The 12000-nt window shown below is 55.7% G+C and overlaps 1 protein-coding gene across 2 annotated transcripts; it reads right to left on the bottom strand.

The window, feature by feature from the left end:
• Positions 1-7005: 7005 nt before the first annotated feature.
• Positions 7006-12000, bottom strand: LOC128826400 (uncharacterized). 2 transcript variants are annotated; one of them, XM_054009656.1, is made up of 6 exons: positions 11497-12000; positions 10998-11101; positions 10520-10640; positions 10124-10203; positions 9596-9701; positions 7006-8603 (listed from the first exon to the last, which is right to left on the bottom strand). In XM_054009656.1, exons 1-6 carry the CDS (start codon positions 11518-11520, stop codon positions 8376-8378), a joined length of 663 nt encoding a protein of 220 aa, XP_053865631.1. In that variant the 5' UTR covers positions 11521-12000; the 3' UTR covers positions 7006-8375. The 2 variants fall into 2 exon arrangements, with proteins under 2 accessions (XP_053865631.1, XP_053865630.1); XM_054009655.1 differs by lacking the exon at positions 11497-12000 and having other exon boundaries at positions 10520-11337.

The following is a 12000-nucleotide window of genomic DNA, read 5'->3' as shown; positions in this document are numbered from 1 at the left end:
TGTACAAGCGTGGCCGAATGCCAAGATGGGAGCAAGAGTTCTTTGTTTTGGGGGCAGAGAAGCAGGCCATATCAAAAGACATGGCCTGCTTAGGAAATTGCTGAGTGGCTGAACGAGGGGCCAGGGCCCTAAGAAGTTAGAAAGAAAGGAGAAGGTGTCCTCTGACACAAACCCCCATGAGGCAGACAAGGTGGAGGTGGCTGGGGTGGCCATGGACCTTGCAGACCCTCCACCAACACACCCTGTCGGGTGCTGCAGGGAGATGAAGGACGAAATGATTGGCCCAGAGATGAAGCAGACTGGAGGAGGGACAAACACAAGGGTGGAGCAGTCCATGGTGGGTTCTCAGACCATGACCGAAAAGGTTTTGGCATATGCAGCGGCAGTAGCAAAAAGGCAACAGAAGACGCTAAAGGCTTCAGAAGAGGCTCTGCAAGCAGCTGTTCATGAGACTGAGTGGCTGCAGGAAGAGCGTCGGGATACTGCAGAAGAGAAGGTTTGCCCCGAGCGAGCTGGCAGTGGAGCTGCAGACACTGCGCACAGGCCGTACAAGCGCGCAGCCAGTGACAGCGATGAGATGAGGAGGGATGAAGCTTGGAGAAGAATAGAACTTGCCCCCGCGTGGGCCAGGTTCTAAGGAGGAGGGTATATAACGGGGAGCTTGGCCTGTGGGCTATAAAGCCTGGAGCTAGGCCAAATGGATTGCAGAGTGAGCTCCAGCTGAGGGGAAACCAGGGGAAACCGCAACAAAGGTACAGGAGCAGGTCTAGCTGTTCGGTACAGGGCCTTGGGGCAGAACCTAGAATCCAGGGTAGGACTGGTTCTCCCACGGTCTCTAAGGAAGGGGATGTACAGGGCCATAGAAAGGGCTACCAAGGCCAGCAAGGGCAGGCCAAGCCAAAGTCAGGCTGAGGAAAAGCCCCCAAGGGACAGAGGATCTTGTTTCAGTTAAAGACATTTTTTGACTTTTAGTTTGGGATGAGCGTGACCCAGGAAGGAGTGGGACTAAAAGATGGTCGCCTGGCCGAAGGGCTGAGTTCCCAGCCAAAAACCTGCTGGCGGGCGTGCTAGCCCAAGAAATCTGTGACCCCAGGCCTTGAAGGAAGGGGCACCTATCGGTGAGTGAACTCTGTTACAAGCCTGCTTCCATTGTGGAAACAGCCTGGTATTGGAGAGTGGTGGGGATGGCCTGTGGGCGAGGATGGCTGGAGGGGTCATACAGGAGGGGCAGCAGCGTCCAGTGAGGAGATCAGGGAACAGGTTGTTTGCAGTCCTGCCACTGAGCGGTAACGTGATCCTGGCCAGGTCACTCTCCCACCTGGTGCCTCACTTTCTCTATCTTTGAAATGGGGATCATCCCGACCCACATTAAGAAAGGGTTTGATCCTCTGCTCTTGCTTCCCAAATCCCTGCCCTCCTTACCCCACACAGGCCTCTGCCCTGTTGCTCAAACTCCCATGCACATTTTAGTGCCTGTGTCACCCCCGCAACTGCAAGGTCTCATGTACAGTCTCCTGCCAGCAAACTGAAGCTGCCACTAGATCCAGAATAGGAATCGCAGTTCCTGTGCGCTGCCCTGAATGGAGTCTAGACCCTGGGCATGGGGAAGGCCAACGCTCACATCCAGGTAGATCATCAACCTACTCCTCTGTCCCAGGAGCAGGAAGGCCTCTGGTTCATGCTCCCTTCGGTAGCTGGAGCTGCTGAGTTGGGAGTGTGGTGGGCAGAGATGGGAACAGGCCATAGGATGAACCAAGTGTCAGGGAGAGACTCCCTGTGTGTGGGAGATGATGTTGCCCCTCTGTGGGGAATCCCTTCCTTGCAGACGCTGGGCATTGGGTGCTGGACTCTGCCAGGAAGCCCAGCTCCCATCCCTAGCAGCTTGGCTGTTCCCTACACAGCTGTGCACCAGGCCCTCTGCAAAGAGCTGCTCTGGGCAAGGACTACAGAGCCTGCTGTCATCCTGGCAGGTGTCACCCCAGGTTCCATAATCCTGACCCCTGGTCTCCCTCCGCTGGCAGGCTCTGAGCAAGGCCTGCCCAGAGAACATGGATGACGAGCTCTCGATCCTGCTGACAGCACCCCCCAGCACAGACAAACTCCAGCACATCTTGGAGGTGAGCAGAATGGGGAGGGGCAGCAGGGGTTTTACCTTAGCCCTGGGGACTCCTAGAAAGAAGAGACTGGAAAATCCATGTTTCTATTGGATCCTTCCGAGTATGCATTCGTGATATAAACTCACTGGGTGACCTTGGGGTAACTCACTTCCCCCTTACGGCATCAGTCTTCTCCACTATCAAATCTACACTGGGGAAGAAGGACAGAAGCCCCAACAATCACCTTCACCTCTGGGTGTCTGGTCCTGGGAGCCGAAACCAACTGGACTATCTCCCCCATCTCCTAAACTGCCCTGTCTTTCCCTCCTAGGGCTTTGTCCTTAGTGCTCAGCCTGGCCCCTTCCCAGCTTGTCCCTGACCTTTAAAGGACGCTCCAAGCCCCTCCCATGCCTGCTTCCCTTGGGGTCTCTCTCCTGGCTGAGCACAGGCTGCCCTTCTATCTCTCAGCAGGCCTGGGCCCTAGTCACAGGCTGCGTCTTGTCACGTGACCCCCACACTTATTCCCTTCACCCTAGGGAGCTGCATCACCTGGGCCAGGTGCAGTTGAGCTCCAACCCCTTTCCTGGCCATCTCACCCAGGGACAGGTTGAAACTGGAAACCTGTGGGTAACAGTAACTCTTTCCTCGCAAAGGTGCTGAAGACACAATGGAAGAGGAAATCCTTTGGCCTGGATTGAAATTATTCCGACTGAAAGTGAATGAGAGAAAATAGGTTCAGAGTTCTCTTCCTAGCAGCAGAAAATGTAGTGATTGATAGAGGTTCAGGTCAGAAAGGACCATTATGTGCATCTAGTCGCCCCTCCTGTATAACTCAGGGCCTAGAATGTCACCAAGTGGTTCCTTCAGCCAACCATAGCATGGGACTGAGCCAGAGCACGTCTTTTGGAACGACATCCACATGCAGGAGAGCCAGTTGGCTACCAGAAAATCTCTCTTCTGCAGTGACGTGGGGTTAAGGGACATGGCGGAAAAGACATGGCGGCTGTGACTAAACTTAGAGCAGGGTGGGAAACCGAGACACAGTTGGGACCTGTCTACACTACAGGTCTCTTCTCGTGCATTTGTAATCTGCTGACCCCCACATGTTGTTCAGAGTCTATTGACAACACAGCTCCTAAAGTGTGTTTGTTCTGTGCTTATCCCGTATGTACCAGCAGGGCTGGACAGCCTTTCTCACTGTGCTGTGGGGAGCAGGTCCTGGGTACTAAGGGTCTGAAGAAGCTCTCAAGGACTAATTTTTTAAAATAATTGTTATCAATGAATTGGGAGAAAACATACAATCACTGCGGATAAGATTGGGGGGGTGACAAAATACAGGCAGAGTGGTAATTCCTGATGGCGAGAGGGCAGTGATATACAGTGATCTGGCTCATTCGGCCAGCTGGACCCATTCAAAGAAAACAAGTTTGAGCAGAGCCCAATGCAAGGTCCTATACGTAGCCACAAGGCACGCCGGCCACACCTCCAGAATGGGGACGTGTATCCAGGAAAGCAGTGACTCTGAAAAGGATTTAGGGGCCAGAGTGGAGAAGCCACTCAACATGAGCTCCCAGTGTGATGCTGTGGTGAACAGGGCTAAAGCCATCATTAGACGTAGGAGCAGAGCCGTGAGTAGGATAGGGAGGTGACACAGCAGCAGTGAGACTGCTATTGGAATACTGCCTCCCGTCTTGGTGTCCTCCTTTGAAAAAGATGGTCCTAGAAATTGGAGCTGGGGCAGCAAAGAGCCACCAAATGTTCTGAGGGCTGGAGAAAAATGCCTTCTAGTGAACTATTGAAAGAGCTCAACCTGTTTAGCTTATCAAAAGAAGATTGAAAGGTGACTTCACTGAAGTGTTGAAATGCCTTAATGGAGAGAAAATATTGGGTATTAAAGGGCTCTTTAATTGAGCAGAGAAAGGCAGAACAAGACCCAATGGCTGGAAGGTGAAAAGAGACAAATTCCTATGACAAATAAGGCACAAATATTCAACAGCAAGGATGATTGACCACAGGAAGAAGCTACCATGGAAAGTGGTGGATTCTCCATCTCTTAATGTCATTTAATAAAGACTAGATGCCTTTCCGGAATGTGTTTGCCCCAAAAGTAGCTATTGTGGTAGACAGGAGGCCTGTGATATGCAGGGGGTCAGATTAGATGCTCTAACGGTCTCTGCTGCCCATAAAGTCTACTCATTTCTGAGAAACCGAGTGTAGCATTGGGAGCAGCCTCTGCTTATTAAACAATCAGTTTGTCAGCACCTGCAGGACAATTTGGTTCTTAGGACTAGTGAGCATGGACTTGTCAAGAACAAATCATTCCAGACCAATCCTAGCTCCTTCTTTGGCAGGGTTAGGGGCCTAGTGGAGGTGGGTAAATAGAAGATGTGATCTATCTTGGTGTTAATAAGGCTTTTGACACAGTCCCATAGGACATTCTCACAAGCAAACAGATGCTGCTTAGCACTGTCAGAGCAGCTTTTGCTGGGGGATTCTCCCAGCACTTTCCAATAGTGGGAAAGTATGAAATCCCCATTTAACTGCTGAGGACAGAGCCTAGAGGGGGCAGCAACTTACCCCAAGTCCCACAGGTCAATAGGAAACCAGCAATGGAACCCAGGAGTCCTGACTCCCAGTTCCCTGCTCCAATCACTCCAGCGGAGCACACTCCCTCTCAAAGCAGGGGGACCGGACATGAGGGCCTGGTTCTAATTGCCAGCTGTGGGAGGGAGTGTGCAGCAGTGGTTAGTGAAGGGGCCTGGAAATAAGGACTGCTGGGTCTATTGGAGAGTGTCACTAGGAGCAGTGCATAAGATGAGGTGTCCTATCATGTTTACTCAGAGCAGATTAGGACATAATAGAATGGCTGAAATAGTTTATTTTATTTGTATTGTATTATTTTGCAATTGTTAAGAGCAGCAACTACTTAGCTCAGACTGAAGCATCTTATCTAATTTTTGAGATCTAAGTGTCTCCTCTTTGAGTGCCACGAGACAATTTAACACATTGTGACAAAGAATTTTCATTGCCACTTGTTATGATTTCAAGAAACAAACTGGTTTAGTTTGAATAGGATTTTCGGTCAGAAACGGTTTCAATGAAATTTCTCACCATCTCGATTCCTGGGCTCTATCTCTGCCTTTTGGGGGGGGCGGGGGTGGTTGCTGTCTGTTCGAACAAGAGTCTGATTTGGATAGGGATAGAGACCTCTTCAATGTTTTTAATGAAGTAAATACTAATGGGAATTGTGTGATCATGGGAGACTTTAACTTCCCAGATATAGACCGGAGGACAAGTGCTAGTAATATAATAGGGCTCAGATTTTCCTAGATGTGATAGCTGATGGATTCCTTCACCAAGTAGTTGCTGAACCAACAAGAGGGGATGCCATTTTAGATTTGGTTTTGCTGAGTAGTGAGGATCTCTTAGAAGAAATGGTTGTAGGGGACAGCCTTGGTTTGAGCGATCATGAGCTAATTCAGTTTAAACTAAATGGAAGGGTAAACAAAAATAGATCTGTGACTAGGGTTTTTTTTTTTTCAAAAGGGCTAACTTTAAAAAATTAAGGAAATTAGTTAGGGAAGTGGATTGGACTGAAGAACTTGTGGAACAGATGGATCAGACTGAACAGGTTCCAAACCTCTCGGAGGCTCTTACCTTTTAAACAGGGACGTCTGTTTTCTAGTAAAATCAGGAAAAAGAAAGGAGAAAACTCAAAAGAGGTTCCTCCTGGCGCTCACGTACGTGACCCCTAATACTCTCTCAGTCCTCAAAGAGAGACCTCGAGAAGGAGACTTGCTGAAGAAAAGCTACAGGGGACTCAGAGGTTTCCCTGGCCCTGGGCCCCTGTCCTGCCTGGCTGATGTCAGCATCTCTCTGTGAGGTCACCACCTCCCAAGCACCTCCCTGCATCTCTCTGTGGATCACCCCGCTCAATGAGTGTTCATTCTAGGAAGCAAGCCGGCTAGACAGTAAAACAGCAGAGGCTGCACCCAATGCTACACTCGGTTTCTCAGAAATGAGTAGACTTTATGGGCAGAAGAGACAGTTAGAGCATCTAATCTGACCCCCTGCATATCACAGGCCTTTCTGCACCATATGGGGCAGGCAGAGCTCTGCCTGGGCGCAGGGGGAATGGGATGGGGATAGATCAAGGAAAGGGGGGAGGGGAATGGGTGAGAGGGAAAGAGCTCCTGTCCCAGATGAAGGAATTTGGGGCAGAGGAAAGGACCCTGTTCCACAGAGAGGGGAGAGGGTTTCTGTGAGTGCCAGGGGGCTCCATTTCCCCTTCCACTAGCTCCCCATTTACCGAGAGCCAGAGCAGTACTTGCAGCAGAGAGCGGGAGTTGCTGGTGGACTCAGAGGCACAGGCCCTGCAGCGCCTCGGGCACCTGGCGCAAGTGCCGCATGATACAGAGCTGGCGCATCACATTGGCCGTGACGTCCTCCTGCTGCAAGGAAACAAGAACCTGTCTGAGACTCAGACGCCTCCGAGGAATCAGGGGGGATTAACGGCCCCTGGAACCAGCAGCATTTCCACCCAGCCCCTGCCCACCTCTGAGGGATGGATTCCCCCTCCTGACCCCCAGGATGGAGTCTTGTTGTCCTTCCTAGTGACCTCCAGTGGCAACCCCCCTCCTTGTACGGGGAGCTCCTGCCACTTCCCCCTCAGTGCCCCTGACAGCTGTTCCACCTCCAATCCACAGCTCAAGTTCTCAGACCCCTCTCCTCCAGCCCCACCCAGGTTGGGTAGGGAGGGGACTGTAGCGGGGGGGCAGGAGGGATTCTGGCAGCAGTGAAGTGGGATGTGGGGAGGTTGAGACCTTTCCCCAAGTCACCCCAGCCACTAATGTTGAAGCCGCAGGATGGCAGCCCTGGTGAATGGGATGGATCGGCAGCCCCTGCTGACTAGGGTTACCATATGTCCGGTTTTTCCCGGGCATGTCCTGCTTTTCGGCAATCAAACCCCCGTCCAGGGGGAATTGCCGAAAAGCCAAACGTGTCCGGGAAAATGCCGGCCGGGCACTTCCCCTCCCGTGGCTGCTCTGCTCCGCTCCTCTCCTCTCAGACTTTAAGAGCCGAGCTGCCCGAGCCAGCACTACTGGCTTCGGGCAGCCCCCCCTGCCTCCGGACCCCCAACCGTCGGCCAGGCACTTCCCTTCCCGGGCTCCAGCTGAGCTGCTCCGCTCCTCTCCTCTCAGACTTTAAGAGCCGAGCTGCCCGAGCCAGCACTACCGGCTTCGGGCAGCCCACCCCTGCCTACGGACCCCGAGCCACGGGCCAGGCACTTCCCTTCCCGGGCTCCAGCTGTTCTGGGGAAGAGCTGGCTGGGGGTGCAGGGTCTGGGGGCTGCCCGGCAAACCGTGAAGCCGGTAGCACTGGGGCAGCCCTTTCTTTCCCCATGGCTGGGAGTGGGAGGGAGGAGGGGGCTGAGTTAGGGTGGGGAAGGGGTGGAGTTGGGGCGGGGCTAGGGGTGGGGAAATGGGCGGGGCCAGGGCCCGTGGAGGGTCCTCTTTTTTTATTTATTAGTCATGGTAACCCTACTGCTGACTGAATCCTCCTGTTCTCTCCAGAATGGGTCCAGCCTTGCCAGCAGCAGGACAAGCGTCCCCTGCCCATGTGCCTCAGCCCTGCCTGGTCAGACGCCATCACCCGTCAGTCCTTGGCCTCCCAGGCTGCCAGTGATGGGAGCAACTCTGGGTGGTGGCTCGGGTGACACAGACACCAGACCACTAGGAATTGGGTGCGGCCCTATGGGACAGGAAAGTCTCGCAGAGGGCACTTGGGGGACTCTCCTGCCCTTCCCAAGAGCGATAGCACCCTGTCCTAAGAACATAAGTCTGGGATGAGGCAAAGCTTGTCATTAATTAGCCTGGCTAAAGAGCTGGGTGGAGCTGCTCCGGGGACAAGCTGGCTTGCTCCTGCTCATGGAGGAGAATTCATCTCCCTTCCCAGGAGCACCTGCTCTCCCTTTCATTCCCCACCAGGCTCCTTGTGCCAGGCCAGCGAATGGCCACAGGATGGGAATGAGGCCTGGGCCCCGCCCCAATCTCCTGAGTCTAATGCAGCTGCTCACCTTGTCCCCCATCAGCTGCTGGGTTTCCCCCAGGAGGGAGTAGGTGACAGGGAGAGAGACACACACACATTTGTCCTTCTGGTTGCAGGGCTTGTGTCCTTCCAATCCCATTGGTGGCTGCACAGTGGGCAGAGTCCTCGCTGCGTGTCTGGCCCAACAGAATTGCAGGGCGTGGTGTGGAACACAGAAAGAGATAGAGAGACTCATCCTCCAGCCGGGGTCAGTCTGAGAGAAATTGGCTGGGGTCCCAGTCTCACTCTTCTAGCAGGTGCCATTTCCCAGCTGGGTTCCTTACCCCTCTGGTGCAGCAGCAGCTGGTAGAGCCGGTAAACCCCCTCCCTGGCCTGCCGGCTGATGTCCTTGGCTGGGTCACTGACGGACAGAGCTAGCTGTGCCATGTGGTGACCCATCCTGGGGAATTCCGCTGAGTTCTAATGGACGGGAGAGGGAGAGGGGACTCCATCAGCATTTTCCTGTCAGCTCCCAGTCCCCCCCGGGCCAGGACTCTCCTTCCCCTCAGCCCCTCTGCAGGAGATGCTAGAGGATAGGAGCTAGAGCCAGACCCTTAATTTCCTCTGCCCCCAAGGAAGCCTGGAGCACCGGGCTGTGGCCAGGGCCCTCCATGAGGACTTGCTTCCCCAGCTGCTCCAGGATGACAGGGAGGCATGAACCTGGAGCACAGTCCCCTTAAAAGCCCAGAGTCACCACTTAACTAGGACAAGAAGAACTTGACTCAAGCCAGGCTCACTCTCTGCTCTGACTCTGCCTCCCCAAGAGGAACACTCCTAACCCACAGCCCCTGCAGCAGCAGATCCTACAGCCCGTTGGAGCCAGATCACCTACGCCTGGAGTCAGGAAGCTGGGGTCAGAGGTCACTTATGTCAAACTCAGGGAGGGTGATGGTGAATCTGAGCAGGGCTGTGCTGCTCTTAACGGCCCTGGCTCTCTCGCGCGGCACCCTGGACACGATCCAGTAGTTAATGTGCTGTGGGGAAAGGAGGCATTGCACTGACTGCCCTGACCAAGGATGCCCACTGGGGTCCCGGCTAGGAGGACAGACTGGAAAATGGATCTAAGAGTGAAGGTAAAATTGCCCCCACCCCTCTCATCGGGCTCAGCTCCAAGATGTACTGGAGCCTGTCAGTGTCTGGGGACTCTGCCAGCAGGTTCCCCAGGCATGGCGTCCAGGAGGTCTGGCAAGACCCTAGGCAGATCCTGAAAGCAAGGGAGAGCCATGGGTCAGAGTTAGGGAAACTGGGGCTACACCTGCCACAGGATGGGAAGACGGGTCTCTGGGAAGCACTGGTGAGACCCCAAACACATATCCTGGCCTCTCTCATTCACATCCCACTGCAGGCAATTAGCAAGGATTCATGGCAGGATGACAGCTGGCTCTTCGATCCATGACTTTAGCATGATCTACCTGCACTTGGGTGGTGTCCTTCTCCATGCCCAGGGTGAAGACGGCGTGCAGGGAAGCTCGGAGGAGGTGGGTCTCCAGCTCTGGCTCCAGGGCAGGCGTCATGGTGCTGGCAAGAGAGAGGAGCCGGCATTAGACTGTGCAGTGCGGGGATGGGACTGGCACCAACACGCAGGTGAAACTGCAGGGAAATGGGCACAGACTGGCAAGAATGGAAACTGAGGCACCGAGCCAGGGAATGATAAGGCCAAGGTTTCTCAGACAGACAGTGGCAGGGCAGGAATATCCCCTGTTCCCTGCACCCTGCTGCCCCTCCTGTATCTGATCCTGGGAGTGAGCCTCACCCTAAAGCCGTTGCAATGTTACTGGAGTGAAAAGAACAGCCCAGTCAGGAGAGAGTGAACCTTCCCCGCACCTCTGCCAGAGGAGCCACCCTTGGGCGGTGACCTGGGAGTGGGAGGGGCAGTGACTCCCAGCCCTGGGCCTGAGCAGCACTGGGGTTAGGGGAACCGGGCTGGAGGGTCTCGGTACCTGAGGTTGCCCACAGCAATCAGGGAGTTAGCGAGGATGGCGCCGGGTGGAGAGTTATCAGGCAGCTCCTCAATGAGCTCCTGTGAGACCCAAAGGAGACAAAGGAGCGTGTGAGATTCGGGCCACACTGACACTTCTCAGTGAGGAGATTACACAGCCAGGGCCCCACACAGCCAGCAGGATCCCCCACCTACCTCCCGCTCCTCCGATTCCTGCCCAATAGTGACCACTCTCCGAATTTCTCCCGTCTCTTCTCCCCAGTCTTCAGCCCCAGCAATCCCTGCCCTCTGCTGCCCCTCCAGCACCAACAATCCCCCATCCATTGGCCTGGGGAGACCCCTGCCCCTCCCATGTCTCTGTCTTTCCTCCAGCTGCTGGGCACCGTGTCTTGCTCACCACAATCCTCTCCGCCACAGCCGCCTTGCAGCAGTGCGGCTCCAATGTGTCCTGCCCTCTCTGCTGTGCAGCGAGACGTGGGGTGGATGGCGTGCAGGAACACGAGCTGCTGGGCCTCCTCCTGCACCCACCAGGAGTGGGGTTAGGGGAGAGAGAGCCAGTTAGCCAGGGACCTCCCTGCCCCCACACAGCAGCTGCAGGACTCAGGCCTGAATGGGGGATAGTGGGGACCCGCCCATTGTCCAAATCACCCACCACTCCACCACAAGCAGGGTCAGGAACTGGGACAGTGCCTGTGGGGGGAGGAGACCCGGCTGGTGTGTGACAGACACCCCCACCTCTGGGGTCCCAGATCATGGAGGAGAAAGGTCCCCATTAGGGCTGGTGGATCATCAGGGACAAGACCCTCTGCAGGGGGTCAGGTGCTGGGAAGGGGCAGGACAGTCTCGGTTCCAGCACAGCTGGGGTATGTTTGTACCTTTTCTCCGCCTTGGAGCTGCTCTCGGCTGTTATTGAGAGCAGCCTCCTCTGTGGCCACGTCCACCCATTCCTCCTCCTCGTCCCCTGAGTCCCTGGCAGTCCCTGCACCAGGGAGAGAAGGGGACAGGGTGACGCCTGCTGCCACTCGGGGGAAGGACAGGGGCACGGTGGGGCAATGTGCCCCCTTCCCACCACCGGGACCCAGGGCAGATCGGGCCCCACACTCCCCCCTCTCAGTGATGCCTTCAGCCCCCAACTCCTTCAGGAGCCCATAGCAAAGAGACCCCCCCAGACTGTCCTGGACTCCCTGAGAGGTGCCTCCCCCCAACTGGAGCACCAAGGACCAAAGTGGCAGCATCTAGTGTCAGTGGGGTTCATGTGGCTCAGGCCAGACCCCTGGGCTGGGGACCCGCCCCCATAGCACTGATCGAGGGCCTGGGCCCAGGGTGTTCACGGCCCCACCCTCACCTCTCCCTGAGCCCAGCCTGACTTCTCACCTGGAACAAAGCTGCATTGCCCATCGGCCTCGCTGCTGCCCGAGTCCCAGGCACTGCTGCTGTCCCATGGGGAGCGGGCCGAGCTGCTGGTGGTGGGACAGGGATCCTCCACCTCCTGCCCTGGGGAGGCTGGAAGGTCCTCAGTGACCGGGCAGGGCGATGCCTCCTGCTGGGAATCAGGGCTGGGCTCCTGGGGCCGCTGCTGCCCACACAACATGCCCCAGAGTCACCCTGCCCGGCTCCTCTCCTGCGCTGGGTCCTGCCTGCCCAGCCGCAGCCTGGCCCAGCTCCATTTCGACCTGGCCTCTCCCACCTCGGCGCCTGCACTGGGAGCGGGTTTTCTCCGCCAGAAGGCTGGGCACTTCTACCTCCTGGCCTGGCCGGGAGCTCCTTCCCCAACAGTGGGGACGGAGGAGCCGCTCTGCTCCTGGGGAAGATGGCAGCTGCTTCCCTCAGGCTCTGGGGCCACCTGCAGAGCCTTCTTCCTGAACATCCTCAGGAGCC

The sequence above is a fragment of the Malaclemys terrapin genome, chromosome 20, assembly GCF_027887155.1.
Source record: "Malaclemys terrapin pileata isolate rMalTer1 chromosome 20, rMalTer1.hap1, whole genome shotgun sequence".
Taxonomy (NCBI): Eukaryota; Metazoa; Chordata; order Testudines; family Emydidae; genus Malaclemys; species Malaclemys terrapin.
The sequence above is the reverse complement of the archived record's forward strand: the minus strand, read 5'-3'. Positions and strand labels throughout refer to the sequence as shown.

Bases quoted from the DNA above. Each gene is read 5' to 3' on its own strand.
- LOC128826400 (XM_054009655.1), bottom strand. From the start codon at position 10,876: ATGATCTGGGACCCCAGAGGTGGGGGTGTCTGTCACACACCAGCCGGG. The intron at 10,204-10,519 runs GTGAGCAAGACA...TGGGTCTCACAG, and splicing joins CTGTGGCGGAGAGGATTGTG to GAGCTCATTGAGGAGCTGCC. The intron at 8,604-9,595 runs GTAGATCATGCT...CCCGTCCATTAG, and splicing joins AGGACACCACCCAAGTGCAG to AACTCAGCGGAATTCCCCAG.